Below are 25,014 nucleotides of genomic sequence, written 5' to 3'. Positions count from 1 at the left end.
AGGAGATCCAACCAGTTTATCCTAAAGGAAATCAGTCCTGAATATTCATTGGAAGGACTGGTGTTAAAGCTGAAACTCCAATACTTTGGACACCTGATGCAACAAACTGACTCATTGGAAAAGACCCTGATGCTGGGAAAGATTGAAGGTGGGAAGAGAAGGGGACGACAGAGGATGAGATGGTTGGACGGCATCACTGACTCAGTGTACATGAATTTGAGTAAACTCTGCGAGTTGGTGATGGACAGGGAAGCCTGGCGTGCTGCAGTCCATGGGGTTGCAAAGAGTCGGACACGGCTGAGCAACTGAACCGAGCGCCACCTGGGAAGCCCGCCTAAACCTGGAAGGGGCTCCAAATGAGCCTTGCACACTCAGAGCCAGGCTAGGCTGGGCCTCCAGCCTCCTCATATGGCTGTGCAGCAGCTGGTGGACACAGGTGGAGCAGGGGCCTCTGAACACAGCATTATAGAGCTTCCCAGTTCCAAGAGTGGGGCTTGTGCTGGGGCTGGGGAGTGAAGGGATCTGCTCTCCCAAGGGGCAGCCAGAGCCAGCCACCCCCAGCCCGTTTCAGACACCAGGACCTTTGTATTATATGTGCTTTTCCTCCAGCTAGAACACCATCCCCCTTGCACATCATGGACAACCTGCTCCTCCATGAAGACTGTTCAGATACCTGTGCATTCATGCCTTCATTTCTTCATGCTCAGATATCTATTGGAAGCATACATGCTACTCTGGGGAAATAGTTCTAGAATAAACCTAATAGTAGCCACAATAATACAAACATAGCAGAAACTAGTCCATACAGAATGTCTACTACATGCCAGGTGATGTCGAAGCACTCTACACTGCTTACCTGCATTGCGGTCTTCAAAAGATAAGTATTTTGTCCGATTTTAAGATGAGGACACCAGCGTTCAGATCAGCAAAGGATACTCAACTGGCAAGTAGCAGAGCAAGGATTCAAACCTCATCTTCCCAAGCCTGAGCCCCAGGTCCCAGACCACAGTGACCGTCCCAGAGCTGCATGTTCCATGCACCATACACGCAGTTGTCCTAAGTCCTGCCACACTCTGCAAACACCTCCTTGGTAACATCTCCCCAACCACCTGATCTGAATGTGCGGCTGCTCCCAGCAGGACCCCAGCTGAGAGCCAGCACACAGCTGCAGATGATGGCCTTCCCAGGGCCCGACTCAGCCTTCAAGGCCTTTTGGGCCCCACTCCTTCCCTGCAGTTTTCCTGGTCATTCAGGCCTCAGGCAATGGCCACATCAGCACTGTGAGTTGGGGCATCTGGTTTCTCCCCGGGTCAAGCTCTTGGGGACAAGCATTAGTCTTGGATGACTCCTCTCCTCCTTCCCACCTGCCCAATCTGGTGCTGGCATTCAGATGCGCTGCTTTGCCCCTTCACCCATCAGTGTGCCGAAAAGGAGGGGACACCGATAAAGCCATAGGAACCTCAGTCCACATGGTCCAGTGGCCACACATCCACCTGGGTACCCCAGTCACCCTTGGGCCTAACTGCAGGGCAGTCCAAAAGGCCTCCCCCTTCCTGGGTCCTATAGGCCCCCAGATACCACTGCCCATCCCTCCACGCTTGGCTGCTGGACCCCTTGCTTCCAGCTGCTCTGCCCAAGACTGCCTCCCACTGCAGGTGAGCTTCCCAGCTGGCCCTCCCATTCCAGCACGGCAAGGACCTGACTTCAGCCTCTGTGGCTGGCTCCCGGATGCCCTGGGGAGGGGAGGGCAGTCTGAACACCCCATCTGCCACCCTGGTGCCCCTCTCAGGCCACACACCCCAAATTAGAGGCACGTGCGCCAGCCTGCTGACTGCCCCCAAGCCCTTGCCCTCCTGACAGGCTACTCTGTTTCTGCTCTCCCCATAATGTCCACCATCTTTCCTCTTCCCACTTGGAAAAACCTCGCGCATCCCTATGGGCCCTTCTCTCAAGCTGCCTCCGAGGAGGCTCCCTGGGCAGGATCATCCCTTGGAACCCCTAGAAGGCAGAGGCAGTGTCTCCACCAATACAGTTCTGGTTGGCGTTTCAGAACCATCTGTGTAATGCCCATGTGAGCTCAGGGAACCCCAAGGCCCCCAGGGCAATCTCAAGAAGGCCAGGGATCTCCCATGGCCCCCGAACGCCAGGCCTGACTTCATTATCTTCCAAATGTTCCCAAGATCAGAGGCCGTGAGACCTGACCACAAACATAAAATAAATTATCCTCCCCACACCAATGATAAATGGTTCTATTAGCAAACCAGATTGTTAAACTCCGATATAACAGAACGCAGGAAACTGGGGCCCATTCATCCTCCCTCCAGCGCATACTGAGTTGTAAATAGGTTATTTTGTGTGTAAATAACACATTAAAACACAGCATTAGCTATGTCTTTTGATAGAGAGGAAATTGTTACAAATAAATAATTCTGGACAGGAACGTAAAATAAGCCAGATTTAATAGTGCATGCCTGGTGCAGTCGTGTTAAACATGACTAAAATGATAAACCCCAGAATATACTAATAGTAAACTATGCACTGACATCAAAGTAATGAGGCTGTATTTTCACCAAGCTTTAGAAATGCTAAAATTAGTTCTGACAGAACCAAACGTCAGAAAAATGTTTCTAACATAAACACCAACCATCCTTTTCGGAAGCTGAGGTTGGGCCCAGGAAGGGGACAGGGCTGGGGCGCTAGTGCCCCAATATAGGCGGAGCCTCGAATATGGGTTTCCAGTCACCACGGTGTCCCCGGGTGACTGGACTTCAAGTATATGGGCCTCAGTCTTCACATCTGTAAAATGAACGGATTTGAACTAGATGATTGCTAAAGCTTCTTCCAGTTCTATCGTTGGAAATGACTTCGAAGCTTTCTCCAAACTCTACAACAGTTTAACATGTAAAAGAGTCACGAGAAGTGAAGTTACGTCTACCAGGCGGGTCCCATGTCCCGGGGACTAACAAGACCAAGGGTCAAAGCAGCACCTGGAACACCTTCCTGCTGCCAGGGCAGCTCAAAGGCACAGAAATGCAGGTCCGAAATGCAAACGTGAGCCAAGGGGAGTGGCCAGAGTGCAGACCCCAGGCTGTCTTTGAACACTGTAGGCAGGAGGGGAAGAAGCCTGCTGTACTGGGGGCAGGCGGGCATCCCCTCTGATTTGGGGTGGCAGCCACTTTGAGGGACATTTAAAGCATGAGGTCTCAGCATCAAACATGAGGCCACCATACGCAAGAAGAAAGCTGGCTCAGACCCACATCCCCACCAGTTACTTCATTTCCACACAGGCATTCTGCCAGCCATGGTCAAAGGCGTCCCATTTCAGTCCATCGTGGCCAGAAGGAGTGACCAGTATTATCTCCATTTCCCAGACTTCAGAGAGGTTAACTGACTTGCCCCAGAACACAGAGCTAACAAGTGGGGAGCTGGGAGGAAGCCAGGTCCTTTCCCCCACTCTCTGTGCTCCACGGAGGGCTGCCAGGAGGCTCCAGCCCTCCCTCTCTGATCCTCCAGGACACCCCGGCACCTGAGACCATGTCTGGGCATCATCAAGAGTCACTCAGGGCAGGGAGGGATAAATTAGTAGGAGTTGGGGATTAACGTATACACACTACTATATATAAAATAGATAATCAAAAGGACTTACTGTATAGCACAGGGTACTATATTTAACATCCTGTGCTAAACCATAATGGAAAGGAATCTGAAAAAGAATGTCTATATATGTATAACTGAATCACCTTGCTGTACACCTGAAACAATATTGTAAACCAACTATACTTCAATTAAAAAAAAAAGAAAAAAACAGTCATTCAGAGCCCATCCTGAAAACACCCAGGGAACTGTGCTGCACTCCACTTCCTGGGCGTGCGGAGCTGTCTCAGAGAACTGAGCTCTGCTTTCGGGAAAAGTCTTATGGGAACCGGCTGTTCCGTGTGGCTGGGCCGTTAAAACAAGCTCAGAAGCAGCACCAACAGCTTTCTGGAAATCACTTAAATAAGAGTAATTGCCCACTTAGTCACACGTGAGTGCATCCTTGGGCTCAAAGCAAGTGTGTGGCCCTGCTGGGCAGCTCAGGAGGCCAAGCAGGACTGACCCACAGCAGCAAGTTCCCCGCTGTCCAGGGAGTCTCAGGAGGGAGCCAGGGCCCAGGAGGAGGCCAGGCCCAACAGACCCTCATCCTAGGGGACCTCCGGATTGGCAGAGGCAGCTGGCCACCCTAGTCCGCCAGGCACACACTTGGCGTGACAGTCCCAGACTCACTCCCCTCACCCAGCAATCACTTCCTGGATGTCTGCCTCGCTGGGGGCGCTGTCACAGGGCCTCGGGGCTTGGGCGGGGGGAGTGGGAGAGACTCAGAAATAGACACACCAGGGCGTCCCTGGTGGTCCAGTGGTTGAGAATCTGCCTGCCAATGCAGGGGACACAGGCTTGATCAGGAAATAAGATTCCACATGCCTCGGGGCAACTGAGCCCCTGTGCCAGAACTACTGAAGCCTGAGCACCCTGGAGCCCGTGTCCCGCAGCAAGAGAAGCTACCGCAATGAGACCTGCATACTACAAAGAGCAGCCCCTGCTTGCCACAACTAGAGAAAGCCCACACCCACAACGAAGACCCAGTGCAGCCAAAAAGAAACAATTTTAAAAAATTATTGTTAAAAAAAAGAGAAAGAAACAGACACACCAGGGATGGAGACACTTAGGATGACAGGGCAAGGTGGGTGCCATATGACTTGGGATTTCCCAGTCCTGAGCCTCACAGTAAGAACATCTTATTTCCATACTCTGGCATTTTCACAGCATTCTGAAACAGGCATGAATGCCCCTCTCCTTTGAACAAAAATCTACCTTGAAGAAACTTTCCGAGAAGCCAATGGCCTGTGAACAAGAGGAAGGGGTGGCCAGTGGGAGCTCAGGCAACAGGGAGTGCCGTGCTAACAGCAATGCCACGCTACCCCTCCACCAAAACTGCCCAGCTGCCACCGATTCTCTACTTCTGGGGGGCTCATCCATGCCTTGGACAGTGACCTGGGAAATCTGTTAACATATGCACACCCAGGCCCTGGCCCAGTAGATTCTGTTTTGGCATCCTGAAAGTCTGCCTTAATTAGAGTCACCCAAGACTCTAAGGCTTGGCCAGCTTTGGCATCATTAGGTCTGACCCCACCCTCCAGCACACAAGGCTGAATTAAGGAGGCCAGAGACCCACTAAGGTCACCTATCCATGACACCCTGTGGTAGCAAAGCACAGGAGGACAAGAACTCAGGTACAATTTCCAGCTCAGGGCTCCCTCCACCTTCTCAAACAGGACAACACCAGAAATCTGGGATTCCTACCACCTGTTCGGGGGGGTCCACTAGCAAGGGTTACCTCAGAAAGAGACCTTCTAAGTCAGGCAGAGCCTGCAGACCTAGAAAAGGAAATTCGGTTATAGTTTATAAAGCAAAGACTTAACTTGGAGTTAACTGTGTGCCTGGCACCATACGTGTGCTAACACAGGTAATTCTCACAATGCTATGAAGCAGATGCCATTCTGGTGCCCATTTTATGGATGTGGAAACTGAGGCACAGATCTGCCCGAGATCTGCACAGTTGGGCCTTAAGCAAGCAGACTGGCTCCAGAGGCTGGGCTGCTTCAACTATGACTCTACACTGCATACAAGGAGAGAGATAGCTACTACTCACAAGGGGTCTGTCCCAGGCAGGTGTGAGCACACTGTATGTCTCCTGTGATTTCTTCATGGCACCTCTGCATATGATTCTCACTCTACATGTACAAAGACCTGTCTTGCCTTCTGCTGCCAGGCATAGACAGCCTAACATCTAAGAGTGATCAGAATCATAGCTCACAGGCTCTGCTTCAGGAGGTCTGGGGTGAGGCCCAAGTCCCAAGGATGCTGATGCTGCTGACTCTGATGGAAGGACCACCCTGGGAGCACCCAGGCCTAGGACATGGTGGGTGCTCCATGTAAGAGTGAGGTGTTGGCTACCACAGATGCATCATAGAATTTCTATGGCCTGTGTTGACTCTGGGGACAAGGAAAGCTCCCTGGATCAAGATGCAGCTGAGGTTTATGGCTCCAGCCTTCTCATCCTCCCAGCCCAGAGGCGTGGGGGTGGCTGGGTCCCTGGTGCTCAGCTGAAGCAAACACAGAGGTTCAGAAATATTTTTGGAAAGAAAATCCACTGTTGAAGAGGAAAATACGACAGCATCGGGGAAGTTTCAGTGTAAAAAAATGAGAAACATCTGAATCGAATTGCCTTTAAAATTACGCCATGTGAAAAAATTAAAGGGAAAAATAGCTCTGGGCAAAAATATGTTTTTAAAGCTTGATGGCCTCCCAAGTGTTAGCAGAGCAGCTCAAGAGGCTGGGAAAGTGCCCACCAGCCGCGGCTTCTGCCGTCTGGTCTGACCACAGGGCTGCTTGTCCTTGCACAGCCCTGTGATGCAGAGGTGTTCCTGTCACACAAGGAGGTGGAACCTCTCAGTGGAAATACCCAGTCCTGAGCATAGCTAGCTTCACAACTCCAAAGGGTGGTCAAGCAACAGAGGCTGCTCGAGCCAGGTAACTTCTAAGGTCCCTCTGCAAATAAGTCACAGCCCAGACCTCCAAGAGCTGGATGGAAGCAGGTGCTGTTAGGCCACTGAACCAACCAACAAGGGAGGGGACAGATAAGAACTGTCCAGAGCTGGTGCAGAGGCCAGACACACACACACAGTGTCAGCAGGCTGAGCTTTGAGGCCCAAATCACCCACAAACAATCTAAGTCAGGATCTCAAAGCAAATTCAAGAAGGAGATGCTCAGTATGGGAGAGGCAAGGGCCCTGAGCCTCAGACCCCACTCTCTAGGGAAGCAGCAGAAGGTCTGGGCCAGTCCCTTCTCCACCTCATTTCGGTCCCACCTACAAAAGGAGACACTCTGACTTCCCATGAACTAGACGTGCCAACACTGCACCCCTAACACCCTAGACATCCTGCATGTCCTTTCCAAGCATTGCCACTGGGGACTACTACTGCCCTCATCCCTGACCTCCTCACTCTGGACCCTTACTCTCCTTCTCATTCCTAATGGGGCCAAGAAAGCTGAGTCAGTCTCCAGATACTATCAGTAAAGTGCTGGGAGAGGACAGGGGCTGGAGGCAGCCCTGATGTATAGCGTTTGCCAATTTCCATGGTGTAAATACTTCCACCCCAGCAAGGTTAAATGACCAACCTAAGGCCACAGAAAAAGCAAGAGAGTTCCAGGAGTTAGTGATGGACAGGGAGGCCTGGCATGCTGCGGTTCATGGGGTTGCAAAGAGTCAGACATGACTGAGCGACTGAACTGAACTGAAACTCTGCCACAGATGGCAGAGTTGGAAGGAGAGCTTGTATACTTGGTTCTCCCAAGTCTGCATAGTCTGCTTCCAGTGCACCCCTGCCTCTCAGACTTGCTGACTTTTTCTGGCCGAGGCATGTAGGATCTTAGTTCCCCCACCAGGGATTGAACCCAGGGCCCTGACAGTGACAGCATTGAGTCCTAACCACTGGACCACCAGGGGAATCCTGTTATTGACATTCTAATAGAGGGTTCTAGAAAACTGAAGGTCCTTAAGAACCAAAGAGATAAGTTTCCCATATGCAATGTACATCGCCCTGGGTCAACTACTTCTAAGGGAACCTCTATGTACTATAAACTTGTGACAGAGGTGAGAATAACTTGTATCCTGCTTTTTTACACTTTGCATTAAAACATACACATGCGTGTGTGCTGAATCGCTTCAGTCATGTCTGACTCTGAGACCCAGCGGATTGTAGCCCGCCAGGCTTCTCTGTCCATGGGATATCCCAGGCAAGAATACTGGAGGAGGTCACCATGCTCTTCTCCAGGGGATCATCCTGACCTAAGGATTGAACCCACCTCTCTTATGTCTCTTGCATTGGCAGGAGGGTTCTTTACCACTAACACCACCTGGCAAGCCCCAAAACATATGCACATCCCCCATCATGATAATCATAACCAAAATTTTCAGGCTCTACATAATGTTCCATTCAATAGACATTCTACAGTTTGATTCATCAATCCCCTATCAATGAACACTTAGGGTGTTTCCAAGTGTTTACAGTTACAAATAACGTGGAAATGAAATCCTTCTGCCTAAAGGTATGATCACTCTTAGGAATCAAAGTCCTATAATTCCAGGGTTGGGACTGAAGCTCCTGAGGCCAAAGGGCAACTAGGGAGTGGGTGATCGCAGCCCTGCCAGTTCTCAGGGTCTGACCCTTCTGCATTCCTCACCACAGTGCCCCCAACATCCTCAGACAGGACTCCCCCTACTCTGGACAGATGCATAACAGGCCATGAAACACTGAGCTTGTGTTTCTCTTCTGAGAAAGCTGCAAAGCACAGTATGGATCACAGAGACGATCTCAGGGACAAACAGTGTCAGAAGAGCCTCGTGTCTGAGTCGGCAGTCACTTGCTCAACCACAGGGAATCAGCTCAGTCCCACCCCTGCTTCAGCAAGCAGGCATCCCAGGATGGTTACCCCATCTTTTCCAGAAAACAACTCAGGGACAGACCCCTCGACAGGCAGCTCTCAGCTCTCCCCCACCCCCTGCCCCAGCCCAGCACACACCAGACAGCACGGCCCCTCTCCCAGGTCTTCAGGCAGACCCTCTGCCCTGCCCACCCATGTTCACACCAGCCCCAAAGCCAGGTACTGAGCCCCCCTCTTGGGCCAGCTCCTCACCAATACCACCTTCCCTGACACCACCCAGGGCCCCAGGACACCCTCAGGCACTGAGCTCCAGAGCAGAACACAAACATTCCCAGCCTGAGAGGGCCTCCATGTGGGGGACCCCCACAAACCCCCTGTGCTGCCTGGCACCCCTTTCTGTGCATCCATCTCACCTGTCCACAGGCCTAAGCCCCTGTGGGCCCACAGCAAAGGTTGTTTGGAACCTTCTAGGACTTTGGTTTCCTGAGTGAAAGAGGATTCTTGCTCACGGCATCTCTGTCACCATGGGTAAGATTTAAGGAAGGTCTGATGTCATGAGATTATACAGACTCGGAATAACATTTGCCAAATACTCTCACAACACAGTTTAGGAAAACGAGGCCCAGAGAAGCGAATGGCCTGTCACACCGGGACCCAGGACATGGCTGGAATGGGGACCCAGGCCAGTGTCCCAGGGCTGCTCCACCGGCCTCCCTTGCCCTACCGGCAGGACGCAGACATCATGGTCCCCCAGCCCTCAGGGAACCGCTCCAAGATGCTACTGCTCTGCCCTGACTCCAGGAGGGCTCTTCACAAATGGGGTGTCCAGAGAGTGGCTCAGGGAGCAGGAAACACACCTGCCTTGCTCCAGTGACAATGAGCCGCCTGCCCCGGGCGACTGGGTGGACAGGCACGTCCACGCAGTGCAGGAACCTCATCAGCCAAGCACTCCCCTGGGGTCCAGCAATGAGGGGATGGATGGAGGCCTGCGGGGGTGGGCAGGACCACATCTTGGGTGAGGGTATGGGGCAGAGCAAGGTCAGGCGCCTCTGGGGAGCCACTGCACCCCAAGCTCTAGGCCCACTGCCCTCCCCCGCCCCCAAGAGACCAAGACCCCCTCAAGCATCTGTGGTTATTGCCCCATCGGTGACAACCAGGTCTGATGTTCAAGGGCTTTCTCCCAGTTATTCCGTAATTACTCCCTAATTACCACCTCGGTCTGTTCTCAGCTCCTGGGACATGACAGTGCAGCGTGCCGCATGGCAGTTCACAATCCACTCTTGGATTCAGAGAGGCAGACACAGGCCAAGGCGGGGACAGCTGAGGCCCTGGAGGGTGGGCCAGAGATGCACCAAGGTGACACAGGCCTAAGGGGCCCATGCGTCTCTGCATCAGGCAGAGGGAAAGCCTGAGACGCCACCACAGGCCAGGGGAAGGAACAGACCAAATGCAGACCCAGCCAGGCCCAGGACAAGCCAGCACCGGACCACCGCAGGTCCCCACCCTCGGCCATGCCTCCTCTCCTTCCACTCATGGCCTGGCTCCCTGACAACATGTGCACGGGTTCCACCCTGGCCTTTGGCGCCTTCCTCCACCCCACTGGCCCCTCCTCACAGGGGAAGGGCCTGGAGAGCCCGGCTCCTAGAGGGGACTGGAGTCAAGGGACATCACACAGGGCAGGAGGCCAAGTACCCACCTCCTGGAGTAGGAAGGTTGGCCTAGGACCTCCTTCCACTGACTGGGGCCACACATCCTGACAGTTGACCTCCAACTCAGAATCACGGGGAAAAATAAAAACAATGTGGTAACAATGACCAGTTCACTCTTGGAAACAGTGAATCCGACCCACTCTCTCTTTCCAAATCCCGGGGCTCCAGCTCTAAGCTGCACCGAGCACGGCCCAGCAGTCCCAGCATCATCTGAGCACGGGTTAGAATTACAGAAACTCAGCCTCACTCTGACTCACCCAGTGGGGGTCTGCACTGGAACAAAGCCCCCTGGGGTCTGTGTACATCAACGTGTGAGTGGTGCGGCCAGCATTCACACCCCACTCCAGAGAGGGCACAATCCCCCCCACCCCAACTCTGCCTCTGAGCTGTGCTTCTGAGCTGCGCTTCTGAGCTGCGCTTGAGTGGCAAAAGCAACAGGGCATGACTAACTGCGCTTGAATAAAAAGGGGAAGAAAAGAAATCTAAGTCTCTCCATTCCCCAGAGACAGAAATAGTGTTGTGGCCTCCAGATGGACCGCGCAGACACAAGGGGAGGTCTCGTCTTCCCGCCAAACTTTCCCAACGGGATGCTGGCACGGACCAGTGGAAACCAGAGCGTATTTCTCTTTGGGGCAGTAAAATGAGAGGCTGTGGCTCGGGGAGTCCTTCTGTTATAATTAAGTTGGCCAGAAATTCACCTAAGGATGCTAAATTCCGTACCTGACCCTCTAATTACAGCCAGAAGGGATCAGGAGACAATTACTTTCCAAAATAGTCCTTGGCAGGCCGGAGGCAAGAAGCCGCCTCTCTGGCACATGTGTGCCAAGGGCCGCCCCTCAGCCCCGCACCTCCCATCCCTTCACTTTCCCGTTTTCCCAGTGGAGCCCGAGATGTCCAAACCCCCTTCCCAATTTGGGAGGGCTGGACCTCCAAGATCCACCTGCAGGCCTCCATCCTAGTGCCTGGGGTCCCCAGAACCTGGAGCACCCTCTGGCTCCCCCCATGAACCCAGGATGTCTGCCCAGTGACATCGACCACCCGTCTCATTGAATCTCAAATGGACTCATGAAAAACAGCCCCCTCCCCTGCCAAGTGCATTGAACAGCAAGTACCTCCTTGGGCAGCTACTGCGGCCGCAGCCGCCGCCGTGGCCACCGCGAGGGCCGAGGCTTTCCTGCCGGGGTCAGGGAAAGCAAGGCCCTCCAGGATCCCACTTTTGACTTCTTTCTTGTCCGTGGCCGTGGCTGAGGCGGATGTCTCCATCCTAGCCGCACATAGTCCTGGGTGGCAGCCCTGGAGGGGGAGACAAAGGCAATCACCAACGTGTCCCCCAGACCCAGCTAGGAAGCACCAGCCCAGGTTCCCAGCCACCGCCCCGTGCTCCGAAAGCAAACAGCTTCCTCCTCTGATCATTGCCAAGGAGGGTTTAACTAATTTTGAGGCTTCTTCATTCTGAGATTCATCTGGTCTTTCAAACGACCTCACAGACAGCAGCCAAGCATTTTCACTGTTACCCAAGATTTTTCAAATCTAAGCAACAAGTTCCTAGTTCCGCACATGGCAAGTAGCAAGAACTATCTTGAGAAAGAAAGTCAGAAAGCAATGCCCCTCAACTCAGACTCACGGGACAAGAAAAATCAATGAGAGGACCACGACAAGGAGGTCCTCAAAGAAAAGCCCTCGTTCTCCCATTCCTTGGCTGCTCACCAGGTCCACCTTTCACTTACTCACGTGTATGTTCATTCACTCTTTCATCCATTTGCTCATTCATTCATTCAACAGTTTTCATCATTTATTCACTCTCATGCGTTTAGTCAATATCTTATCAAGGCCCTACTATGCATCAAGTGTTATGCCTGGTGTTGAGAACACAACCCACAGAGTTGACACCCTTCTTGGGAGAAATGATAACTAAGGTGGGGGACAGAGAAATGTATATTTCATTCCCCTTAGTAAGAGGTGGTGTGTGAAGGAAAGCAGAGGGGCAGGCTAGAGCAGCATGGGAAGGGCAGGAAGGCCACCATCCTGCCTCACTAAGGAAGGGATGGGATGCCACTTGAGGGTCTGAGGGAGACTGCGGCAGTCACAGGGCAGGGGCAGGGGCTGCCGGCCTGGGTGGGAGGAGGCTGGTTTGTTCCAGGGGCAGCAAGAAGCTGAGTACAGGCCCTTGGAGTATTTCGAGCAGAAGGGGGACGTAACAGGACTCAACAGTATAAAGGAATCACCCTACAGGTGTATAGAGAGCAGATCTGGGAGGAAGGGGCCTGACTACAATGACCCAGGCAGATACATGGTGGTTTGGATTAAAGGGACACTGGCTCTGAAGACAGAGCCCACAGTCCTCGCTTGGGTATGAGAGAAAGAGGAGTTGTCATGGGTTAAGAGAGGAACCCAAGGAACACAGGGCTCAGGGAACGCGCCATCTCCATCAGGCTAGTGGGTCACAAGCAGGTGTTTTTCTAAGTGATGCTTCCCCAGAGATACTGCTAATTCAGTGTTTGCATCAATTATTACAGAACAGACATCTGAAAGCCAATTTTCTTAAAAGAACAGGGGTAGGTCAAAGATGGCTCCTATTTTTGGCTGAGCACTGGGGTGACTGCACAATGGAGCCACTTGCTTGGATGTAGCAGGGGTGAGAAGTAGGTTCAGGGCAGGTGTTCAGTTTGGGCCATGTTAAGTCTGAGATGCCTATAAAGACATGCAAAGACTGAAAGAAGGTCCTGCTGTATATAGCACAAGGAACTCTACTCAATATCCTGGGATAAACCATAACAGAAAAGAACATGAAAAGAATGTATGTGTAAGTAAAACTGAGCCATCTCACTGTACACCCGAAAGTAACACAACATTGTGAATCAACTGTACTTCAATTAAAAAAAGAGCAGAGACTGTTAGAAACAAGGCCGAGCTCAGGGAGACATGGAGGCTACAGATGGGAATATGGCAGGCCCAGAACAAGATGTCCAAGAGAGAGGGCAGAGAAAGTTCCAGAACAGGATGCAGGGCATTCCAACATTACCAGGAGGGAAAAGATAAACCAGCCAAGGAGAGTGAGCAGGAATGGACGAGGGCAAAAGAAGAGAAAGTAAAATCTCTAGGGGTGTGTTGGGGCCTGGAATCCAACCAAGAGAGAAACAGCTGACAGCAGTCAGCTCCATCAGAGACTCCATGAGGCCCCGGAGCTGCGCGGCAGTGACCAGGGCCCAGGTACGCTCAGGGAGAGATGGTGGCACAGGCACTGAGTCAGGAAGTTTTGCCATAAAAGAAGCAAAAAATGGGGCAGCCATCCGAGACAGCCAAGGAGGCCCATGGCCGCTGTTTCAGAAAGAAGGCAGTGGGTCTCCACACCGGCTGGAAGAGAAGGTTCTGGGCAGGGCTTGTAGGTCGCGGGTGGCAGAAACCAAAAGGCAGTGGTCAGCTCCCTCCCTGGGAGCCTCAAATCTTACATCCACAGGCCCTAGAATGTCACGTTTTAAAAGTCTGCACAATATTCTCATGTTTTTCTAAGTAGAAAGTGGGAGTGCAAAAGAATGCTGGACGTGAGGCAAGGAGGCGGTCGCAGCTCGGCTGACCTGCCAGGCAGACAGCCCTAGCTCTGAACTGCCTGAATTTATCTCACAGGCCAGCCTGTCTGGTTTCAGTCTTGAAAACATCCAGAAAACCCTGGATAGATGAGAGACAGAGAGCTCTCCCTGAGGGTTCTGGTGAGTTACAGGGTTTCCTCTGGCCTTGAGATTTTGGGATCACTGGCTGATCCTTTAAGCCTATTTGTATAATCTGTGCTGTAAGATGCTGGCTGGCTGAGCAGCACCAACAACACCCCCTGGGCCGCGCCTGCTCCACCTTCTCTGCCCCCTTAGCCTGGCCCCAGGAACCACCCCTCCCAGCCTTCTGGCCGGAACTTTAGGCCACCGTCCTCCCACATCCTTCTCCCACATCTAATCAGCTGCAATAGACATCATTTCACCCCCAAAGCACCTCACCAATGGGGCCTCTCTACCCCACATCCTTCCCTTCTGGGTCACAAGCAGCTCTGTCCCACCTTGGGTACCCCTCCAGGGCACCTTCTATCCTAAAAACAGGCACCTTCTCCAGACCAAATCTGATCACAACCCTCCCCCTGGCCAAGGTCTTGCTGAGCCCCCTGGCCGTCAGGTAAAGTCTTCCTGGGTCTACCTTCAGCATCTTCATCCCACTCTGCTCTTTACCTTGACCCTGGCATGCCCACCGGAAACCCATCACCCTTTCTGTATGACAGACTGATATTCTTCCTTCAAGATGCCACTCAGCTGTCACCTCCTCTGGGAGGCCCCCCAACTCCTCCCCAATCATGGTCACCTCTGTTTCCAGACCCCTGCAGCACCCCCATTACCCCCGTACTATATTCATCATCACCACCGGGTCCAGAGCTGCTCCCAGCTCAGGCTGGCACAGAGCAACCACTCAGGAAGTGAAAGTGTTAGTCACTCAGTCATGTCCAACTCTTTGTGACTCCATGGACTGTAGCCTGCCAGCTCCTCTGTCCATGGAATTCTCCAGGCAAGAATACAGGAGTGGGTTGCCACGCCCTTCTCCAGGGGATCTTTCCGACCTAGGGATCAAATCCAGATCTCCTGCATTGCAGGCAGATTCTTTATCAACTGAACCACCAGGGACTCCCTCTCAAGAATGCCTGGCAAAGAAAGTGCATCTCAGATGCAGGAAATCACAGCTCTTGGAAATACAAGTGATTTTGTGAACAATCTGGTTTTTCATCCCAAGAAGCTCAGGTGAGCTTAAACACATCTTGAATTTAGAAGTAAAAACAAAATAATAGCTGGAACAACACACCTTGAACAAGCATTTACCAGGTGCCAAGCTCTTTGCAAGAGTGAGTTCATTTAATCCTTGCAACAATGTATGTAGGAAGAAACCAATGTTCAGAGAGGCTGAGTAACTAGCCCAAAGACACACAGCTTAAAGTGGCTGCACCCGGCCTTGAACCCAGGCTGCCTGGCACAAAGCTGCATTCTGGAGCACCACGGTAAACTGTTCCTCAAGTGAGGACCCTGCAGTACAAAGAGATTTGCCCCAGAATTCCCTAGAGGCATTTAGGGACCTGTTGAGTGTGAGGAGCCCTATGCCAGAAGCCCATGAGGATTCAACATGGCCCCTGTCCTAGGGCTGTATCTAAGGTAGCAAGATTGGCAAATGGGGACAACCAGCCAAGGGATAGGCAAAAGCCGAGGCTCTGTCCAGGGCTGCCTGCCAACATGGCCCTGCAGGGAGTATGGTCCACCGAGGCTGATGGAGGGAAGAAGGAGTTGGTAGTTGTACATTCATCCCTAACTCTTTATTCCATAACTCTTTGTAGACAATCAGTTTCGTGTCTCACATTGCCGTAGGCTGGGAGCTGGTTAGGCTCCTTTCCCTGGGTCTGACCCCTCTCACACAGCCTGGCCACAACCTGCTATACATCCACCCTACTTAACCATGACCTCCTCCAAGCCAGGGCAGGGCTTCTGCACCCCTGGGTCCCCAGGCCCAGCTGAGCACGTGTTCCAACCCCTTGCCGATGGGACAAAGTGGACCCAGGGAACCAGGCCAGCATCTGGAGGGAAGTGGGCTTGAGGGACCAGAAACCAGGACAGGACTCAAGGAACCCACAGGGTCAGTCCATGTGACCAAACCCAGGCTTCTGGAAGGCAGCCCCAAAGGCAGATGAGGAACCTGAGGGGCCGGCAACTCAGAATCCATGGACTGTAGAGTCAGGGCTGCCATGGCGAATAAAGAGGCTCAGTCAAGAAGGGACCATGACCACATCTGTTGAGGGACATGAGGAGACTGGAAAGAAGAGGGAGAGGCTGGGGGTTTTCTTGGGGTACAGCAGCTGCAGCTGTCTCATGCCAACATCCCCACCTTGTTATACGGTCAGTGTAGATGGCAGCATTCAGATCATTACAGAGGAAGAGGGGAGCAGCCCAAAGCCACTGTCCACAGAGGGAGAGGGTCCAGGTCCACGGTCAGCTCCTCTGGATGGAACTCTGCCCAAAGCCTCAGGGCGAGCCCACCCCAGGACCAGGTGGACACAGTGGGTGGGAGTGGGCTTATTTAGATTTCCATACCCCAGAGGGCAGTGGGGCTGGGAGTGCCTAGGGTTCTGCAAGCTCCCGTGGGGAACTGACCCCGCCGGGAAAGGGGTGGGGCCTGCAGGGACCTCTGTGTCACAAGCCTCATCTTCTGCAGACCAGCCATGGCCCTCCCCCTCCCTCTCCTCCAGGAGAGGAAGGCAGCAGACAGAGCCGAGAGGCCGCGTAAATCACAGGAATTACCGGGATTAGCACAATTTCTGGGTAAACACCAGGCGCCCAGGGTCCCAGGCAGCCACTTTCACTCCCTGAAGCTCCTCTGGGGCAGACTCTGCCTGTCAACAGCCTCACCTGGGCTCCAGGAGGCCAGCTGGGGACAGCAGGGAGGGGTGCGGGTCCCCAGGCCCCTGCTGGCGGCCTGTGGTCTGTGCTGCGGGACAGCCCACCAACTCCACAATAGGATCCAGATCAGGAGGGGCTGAGAGCACAGCCCCCACCAGGTTAGAGAGAGTCAACACCCCCACTTTACCCAGGAAGCCACGCTCCTGGGCTTCTGCTGGGGAAGGGGCTGAGGGGCTAGACCCAGAGCCACGAGGAGTCCCCTTTCTGTTTGGAGCTGCACACAGGGTCTCGGCACCCACCCCCCAGGGACACTGGCAGCACCTGAAGCCTCTGAAGACAGCCTTGGGGCTTCTCCTGCCATCATGCATTCTGATGCCACAGGTCCAGGCAGAGGGCGGGGGGCAAAATACTTGAACTTTTACAAAAGCTCCTCGGGTGTTTCTGCTACACAGGCAGGTTTAGGAAAAACTAGCCAGGGTGCTCCTAAGATCGCTTCCAGCTTCCAAATAATTGACAGGTTCCAATGAAAGCAAGGCTGCAGAACCTGGATGGGACGAAGCACTATTCTTCAGTAATTTGAAACAGGAATCTGGTGTTTCCCTTGGGCTTGAAAGTGGGTAAAAGTCACAGTGCCTGTGAGCCTGCCACCAGCACAAGCCACAGATATGCTCACAGCACGGGCATCACCTATGCTTAGCACAGCGCTGGCTCAAGGTCAGGGTCGGCACTAAACACCTCCCCACCAACCTTGCCAGCCATGCCAGCAAAGAAGCACACCTATTAACCTATGATCACTGCAGTCAGTGCAGTCTCCTCCATAATCCTAATTTTTTTTAATTGAAGTATAGGTGATGTGGGCTTCCCTGTGGCTCAGTAAAGAAGCCACCTGCAATGTGGAAACCTGGGTTCGATCCTTGGGTTGTAAACATCCCCTGGAGGAGGGCATGGCAACCCCACTCAGTATTCTTGACTGGAGAATCCTCATGGACAGAGCCTCGTGGGCTACAGTCCAACCTATAGGGTCGCAAAGAGTCGGACACGACTGAGCGGCTAAGCACAACACATAGCTGATTTACAATACTGTGTTAAGTTTCAGGTGTACAGCAAAGTGATTCTATTTTATATAAATACATATATATATATATATATACACACACACACACACATATATACATACACACAGATGGGCTTCCCAGGTGGTACTAATGGTAAAAATCCCACCTGCCAATGCAGGAGACATAAGAGACTCAGGTTCAATCCCTGGGTTGGGAAGATCCCCTGGAGAAGGGAATGGCTACCCACTCTAGTATTCTCGCCTGGAAAATTCCATGGACATGGGGGAGTCTGGCAGGCTACAATCCATGCGGTCGCAAAGAATCAGACATGACTGAGAACTAACATTTTCACTTTTCATATTTATATATATATGCTTTTTCAGATTCCTTTCCCTTATAAGTTATTACAAAATACTGAGTGTAGTTCCCTGTGCTATTCAGTAGGCCCTGACTGTTTATCTGTCTTATATATAGTACTGTATATATGTTAATCCCAAGCTCCTGATTTATCCCTCCCAATCCTATGTATTTTATACTACAAAACGTTATTCTGAGGAGGAGGCCATAGCACAGCAAAGATGAAGCACTCGGAGTGAAAGGACTGGCTTGAGAATAAATTAATTATCAGAGCAGAATGAACGAATCACTCTGAACTCTACAACCCAGACTCCCTCCTGCCACTGGGCTGCTTTGAACTCTCCTGAATGAGCGAGTCGCAGGAATCAGAGCGTCTTCCTCGGGCAAAATCCGCCTCCAGGGAAGGGATGAAACCTCTCCTCCCAGCGATGCTGGCCAACTTGGGGCCCTGGCGTGCTCACCTTCTGGCTGATCTCAGCATGCTGCCCAGGTCCCACACACACAGGCACACACGTAGAGCCACACAACCTACAGCAGTGACCACGACCATGCACATAGTCACATGCGTGAGCATGGACACACACACACACACACCCACTGTCACACGTTCATACGGGGTTGTCCGCATGTGCATGCACAGTTACAGAGAGATGTACACACCATGTGCACACACTGGCACATATATGCATGTATGTGTACAGAGATATGCACACACACACACACATATACCCTGGGTACACAAACACATAATAATCAACTGCCCAGCCTTAATCACAGACTTGTTTTATGATCAAATGAGATAAAACACGTGAAATTTCCTGCAGTGGAAAATGCAGGTGAACGGTATAATAATTACAATCTCATTACAGCTGAAAAGATAGTAGCAGGCGCTCTCCCTCTCATGGCCCCCAGTTCCCGAGGACTCGTCCAACCTCTGCCATGAGTGGAAGACTGAGCCTTTTCATCTCCCATCACCTCTGTGTTCCATCTGGAAAATGGACATTCTAAAGGGCGCTCCAGATCCAAGGGTCACCCGACAAGCACCACAGTGTAAGGCCAGCCACAGGGAAATGAAGGATGTCCTGGTTCCTTATGTCAGAGGTATTAGGGAGACAGACACAGACTTCAACTCAGCCCCTGCCCAGTGGATCAAACTGACAGTCGCTTCTCCATCCTGAGGGGAAAAGGTAGGGAGTGAGGGGAGGGCTCCCCAGGGCGGCACTAGGCGGGACACACTCTGCTTGCCCTTGATGCCAGGGACAAAATCATGTCCTTTTAAAACGTGTGCATTTTCTTCTCTCAGAGTGAGAGACACGTCTGTGCTTGGGCCAGTGCAGTCCACATTTGCTGTGTGTCTGACCAGGTGGATTTCCCTCTCTGAGCCTCCCGTGTAACACTGAGCATCCTCCTTACTCCCAGGGTGGTTGAGAAGGCAGTCAACCTTCCCAACGTGGCCATGAACACCCTACAGCAGCAGTACTGCAAACACTGGGTCCTCAGTGGGGTTTGGGCCAAGTTCAACCAGGCACGTGAACCTCTGCAGGTGGGCACCCTTCTCCAAGAAGACAGGATTCGGGGAGACCAAGGTTCAGTGAGGAGACATGCCTGCTGGGTCTCGGACACACCCCTGTGGCACCAGCCAGCCCGCGTGGCTGCCACAACCCCTACTGCTGCCAGAAACTTCAGACCAGAGGCCTGAGAGCTGGGGGCTGGGGGTGAGGGATGTGCAAAGCCTTCCCCGTCCTCCTGTGGCCAGGGATGGGCACCATGCAGAAACCACTCTCCTCGTGGGGCACCTGTTTATTTATCTCTCCTTGAATGTATTTTCTAACTATGAAAACTCCCTCATTTGTCCAGCCCCTGGGCTTGCTGGTGTGTAGGAAAGCAGATTATAACCCTAATACACTGACTTTCTGGACCAGAATAGCAGCCAGGGAGGCCCCGACGACAGGAAACACAGGCCCCTCTGGTGGCAGCCAGCAGCCAACCTCAGACAAGGGGAGCAGAGTGTCGGGAGGGCCGGGGCTGGGCAAGAGGCTTTTTCTTTCTGGGAGGGAGAGGGTAAGAGCTCTTTGGTGACTCACTCTTCAGAGAGCCTTGCAGTTCCACTAGCCTGCACTTGGGCTCCTTCCCTGAATACATCAGGCTGCCTCCATCCCCCTTACCTCTTCATCCCACTGCTTCAGAACATTCTCTCCTCTCCCCCAGGCTCTACCCAGGGAAGCCATGCTCTAAAATCAGGGAAGCCTGCCCTGACACCCCCGACCCGAGCCCTCATCAGAGCTCACCCTCAGTCTCAAGAGCAGCACAAGAAGATGGGTGAGCTCTGATGAGGGTTCAGGGCTGCTCCTGAAACCGAGAACACCCCCTGCACATGTCAGCAGCCAGCACCTTCAGAGGAGACACAGGGAGCACAGACTGGAGAAAGGAGGTCCATGCTTGCATCCCGGCTCTACTTAGAGCTGTGCATAAGAACCAACTCCTCCTTAAGCCTCAGTCTCCTCATCTGTAAAATGGGGATGAAAATGGTGCCTCCCTCAGGATAAAGATGAAGAGCACAGGGCCTTGTACACACGGGACCTCCCACTCAAATGCTCTCTGCGTTACCATCACTGCAGTCCCTGCCAGACACCCACCCATCTGCCCACCGGGACAGGAAGACCTGCCCCTGGCAGTCCCAGCAGCGGCAGGAGGCCCCTCTGAGCCTGGACCCCACAGCCCATGACACCCCCTTCCTCTCCATCCTCCCCCACCCCCCGCAGATGTCTGGACCTCTGGGGTCTAATGAGGAAACTCTCAACTTGGCATCTTTCTAGAATGTGTTATCCTGCTGATTCCAAATGCCACTGTCTGTCCCCTTCCCCTGTGGAAGTCCCAAAGCAGCAGAGCCCCGAGGGCCAGGGTCTTGCCCCAACACCCTCACCGGCAGGCGGCTGGCAAAGGCGGGCTCCCAGCTCAGCCCCCGCAGGGCCGCCGTCTGCGAGGTGAACAAGGAGCCCGCTGTGCAGCCGCCCGGACAGACCCAGATATTTTAACAGCTGCATTGTGTGTTTCTGAGGCGCCGATTCCTAAGTAGGGAGGAAAAACAAGCTTTGCCTCTGCCCAGAGTTGGAGAAACACGGCCCTGGGCAGGCCGCCGGCAGGGGGAAGGCCTCAGCCTGCAGGGCTCCGGGGTGGTGGAAGGCACATGGGCACCATGGGCACCAAGGTCCCCTTCGTCCGAACCTGGGGCGGGGGAGACACAAGGACAGAGGCCCAATAAGTGGAGAAAATGCCCGAGCAAAGCTCTGAGGTGGGGAAAAGAACCACAGAACAAGGTCCGAATCCCTTCACGGCACCAAGGCCACGTTGGGATCTGTCCCCATCTGCCCCTCCAGGCTCACCGCTCCCCCAGTTTCGCCCCACAGCCGCCCAGTTTAACACATCTCCAGCTCTGTCTGAAGTGTTCTTTCCCTAGAGCCCACCCGGCCAACCCCTACCAGGCCAGTTTTGCTTCGTGTCCCCCAAGGGCATGCTCCCAGGTCACTGTATTCTGAGTCCTGTCGTATGGCCGCCCCCTTTACACCTGCAACGCCTGCCCCAGACAAACGTCCTGACAAAGGTCAAGTCCCTGTTTGGTGACTGACTCAACATACAAATGCTCTTCAGCTCTCAAGCCTGCAAGGATCCATTTCTTCTCCAACCCAGCCTCCCCTCAGCCTTCCCACAAGGTTGGGGGCTCCTGGGGACCCAGAAGCACGGGGGTGGGGTGGGTTGGAACTCAGGCTGGCCCTGAGGTCAGGAGAAGGGGCTGTCATCAGCTTCTAATGGCAGTGTTTGCCAGCTGGGCTGTGAAAAAAAGTTCCCAGGGACTTCCCTGGTGGTCCAGTGGCTAAGACTCCATGTTCCCAATGCAGGGGGTTCAATCCCTGCTCAGGGAAGTGAAGCATGAAGATTGCCACGTACAGTGCTGAGCACCCAAGTCTATGAATACTTACCTCTTGTACTGTAAGCGTACACCATTTTCAAGACAAATAAAACCTGGGAGTATTTGTTGGTTAAAAGGTGCTTTTTGAACCATTACCCATCCTAAGGCACTCTTTGCTCCCAGTGGAACCGTAGGCTTGAGAGTGGCATTTTCAGGTTAGAGGCCTGGTGCAAATGGCCATCCCACATCCTTCTAATCGGAACCAAACTGCAGCCTCTAGAGGAGCATTCCCCCAGGTCAGGGATGGTGGGTGTGGGGTAGTTGCAGACCCAGAATAGATCTCTCCAAACATCTCAGTAAACATCTCAGCACAAGCGACCCAAGTCACAGAAGCTCTCCTGGGGAGGGGCTGGGTCGCCCCAGTTGCCAGCAGGGTGCCAGGGGCAATTCTGAATTGGCTACAGGAAGAGATTAAACTTGCCCATAGCAGGAGAGGACCTTGGTCTGATTTCTGGCTTTAGGCCTGCTGAGGACTCTGGGTACCACAAGGCAGCCAGGCAAGGAGCCCCTCCAGGGTCCAAAGTATGTTTCCTGAACCCCTTCAGTTTTCTCATTCTGATCCCAGAGTTTAGCACCAAGAAGGGCCTCCAGAGGTCACCTGGTCCAGCCCCCTACCCAGGCAGCTCACATACAGAGCAGCGAGCCCCTTCCTTGCCAACAATGCCAAAGAGCCGTCCCCAAGCTCCTTACCAGTTCACACCTCAGCCACTGACCTCAACTGACCACATCACTCCCCTGTCCCAAGAGTACCCTGACTCACTGTGCAACTCTGGGTAAGTGTCTGCCCATCTCTGATCTCAGTGCCCCACCAGTGAGATGGGCAAGCAGGACCCTCGGGAGTGTCACATGATGCCACATTTGGGCAGAAACAGGGATTTTGGCCTGGGGAAGCAGAGACAGGACATGAGTAAACAGATTGAACCCACCTGTGTCCACGAACCAGCAAATGTATACTGAGCACCAACAATCTCCAAAGACCTGAGATCTCCCTCTCCACGGGTGATGCCGGGCCCGGGGTAGGGAGCAAGACAGGGTGGGGAGGACTGGCTGCAGATCTGGGGCAGCTGCTCTGCTCTCAAGGCTCCTGGAAGAACCGGGCGGGTGGGTGGCCCAGCATCTCCCGCTTCGGCCTGCGCAGCACCCTGCTCCAACTTGCCCGGCCACAGCCCTCCCCCCACGGCCCAGGCCATGCCTGCACTCAGCTCTTCTGTCTGTGCCTCTGCCAGGCTTAGCCACTGGCTTTCCCTGGAGTCCACCAGCACCACCCTGACAGCTAAAGCCAACAGGAGTGTCCTGCCTTCAGTGCCTGCTAAGCTGTCCTGGGTGGGACTGGGACCCTGCCCGGCTGGTTCCCACCTCTCCTGGGCCTGCACACCCTGGAGCCCTCATGTCCCCACACACCCTTCTCCATCCCCACCCCCTGGCCGTCACACATCACAGCCCAAACCGTCACACATCACAGCCCAAACCGGGTGTCTGGTTCCCCCAGGCCTGGGGACCTGACCCCGGATTGGTTGACGGAAGCCTGAGGACCCGCCCACTCAGGGAGACTGGGGATGTCCCAGGGCTCCATGAGGGGCCTGAGCTAGCCTGAGGAAGGTCAGGGAGGGCTTCCTGGAGGAAGGGGTGAATAAGTATCTTCAAAAGGAGGACAGCTGAGGTCCAGAAAGGTGTGCTAAGGTCGATGGAGGGCAATGTCTGGACAGTGAGCGGGAGGCAGCGAGCCTGGGCCTCAGAGCCCTGAAGCCGTGTCCAACAGAGGGTGAGCGTTAACCACTGGTGGCTCCCATAGCCTGTGGAAAGATGTCTAAACTACATACCTGGGTGCACCTGGCCCCCAAGGCCTCCCTGCCTCCTCAGCCTTGGTCCCACCAACTCAGACCTCACCCTTCACATGGGATATTTCCAGAAGTCTGCAACCCACAGACACCACGGGTCAGTGTCTGTGCTCATGCTCTTGCCACCCTTACTCAATGAACTCCTATTTATACCTTGAATGTCAAGGCCAGCGCCACCTCCCCCAGGAGGGCTTCCAGGGTTCCCATGTTAACACAGTGCTCAGGAGACACTTTAAGCTCTCTGCTTAACCATCTCTCTCAGTGGTTCAGCTTTTTGACATTTGCTCCCAGACCCTGACACTCTGCCATCACACACTCTGTGTCTTATACATGTGCAATGAGTGGGAGCCATCAAAGTAATAAATCCAGCATTCCTAAATCAGTTATCTCCTAAACCGTTCCCTAACTAGTGCTTGCCACACAGTCGACGGCTATTAATAGTTATTTAACTGACCCTGAGACCCTGACAGAAAGAGGCAGCCTAGAAGGTGCCAGATAGAATTCACTACCTGAAATTCTACCAGAGTCACTTCTCTGGCTTAAAAAAAAAAAAAAAAAAAATCCACCTTTATTCACTATCTGAAATTCTACCATTAGAAAGTCACTTCTTTGAAGATTTTTCATTTTCAAGAACAGTCTATTTAAATGCAAAGTGCCCTGGAATAAGGTCAGTCCTTAAGTGGCTGTCATATAAAAAGTTAATGTCTCTAAGCAGAAGGATACAGGAATGGAGAGGGCTGGAGGGAGGAGGTGGAGGGGAGTAAGAGGAGAATCTGGGGGATGGGTGCTGAAATCCCTACGCAGTTTGCTGACGGCTGTCCTTGACTCTAACCGCCAGTCCACACCCTCCTGATAACAAGGAACATGTCTCTCTGCTTGTCCCCCACTTCAGCGTTTCTTGGCGTGACACCACATGCAGAATGAAGTGGCTTTGGAGTGCATGCCGTTTGTTCTTTCCCACTTTCGATGAAGCTCTCCAAGGCACACTCAATCAAGCCCCTTTTGTTTCCCAGGCCTTTTGAAGGCTTCCGGAGAGGAAATGAGAGAGCTCTTTAAAGCCCAAGTCTACACGCAGCCCTGCAAATCACAGTCTCCCTGCCAGCCCCGCCACCCAGACCTGACGTGTGAGTCGAGAGGCTCTGGACTCCCAGACAGGACTGCCCCTGGGAAGATGCTCCAGGATGTCTCAGCCC

At 53.2% G+C, this 25,014-nt stretch overlaps 1 protein-coding gene across 3 annotated transcripts in view; it reads right to left on the bottom strand.

Annotated features, from left to right (window-relative positions):
- The window catches only part of GLI2 (GLI family zinc finger 2), a 261,060-nt gene that overhangs the window by 180,618 nt on the left and 55,428 nt on the right, over positions 1-25,014 (bottom strand). The window contains exon 2 of one of the 3 annotated variants that reach the window (XM_027562690.1): positions 11,304-11,484. In XM_027562690.1, the coding sequence (XP_027418491.1) occupies positions 11,304-11,454 (151 nt within the window). In that variant the 5' untranslated portion in view covers positions 11,455-11,484. Of the gene's footprint in view, positions 1-11,303; positions 11,496-25,014 lie in introns of those variants that run through there. The other 2 variants (XM_027562698.1, XM_027562681.1) reach the window with 2 other exon arrangements.

The sequence above is a fragment of the Bos indicus x Bos taurus genome, chromosome 2 (genome assembly GCF_003369695.1).
Source record: "Bos indicus x Bos taurus breed Angus x Brahman F1 hybrid chromosome 2, Bos_hybrid_MaternalHap_v2.0, whole genome shotgun sequence".
Classification (NCBI taxonomy): Eukaryota; Metazoa; Chordata; class Mammalia; order Artiodactyla; family Bovidae; genus Bos; species Bos indicus x Bos taurus.
Note: the sequence above shows the minus strand (reverse complement) of the source record. Positions and strands in the feature narration are given on the sequence as shown.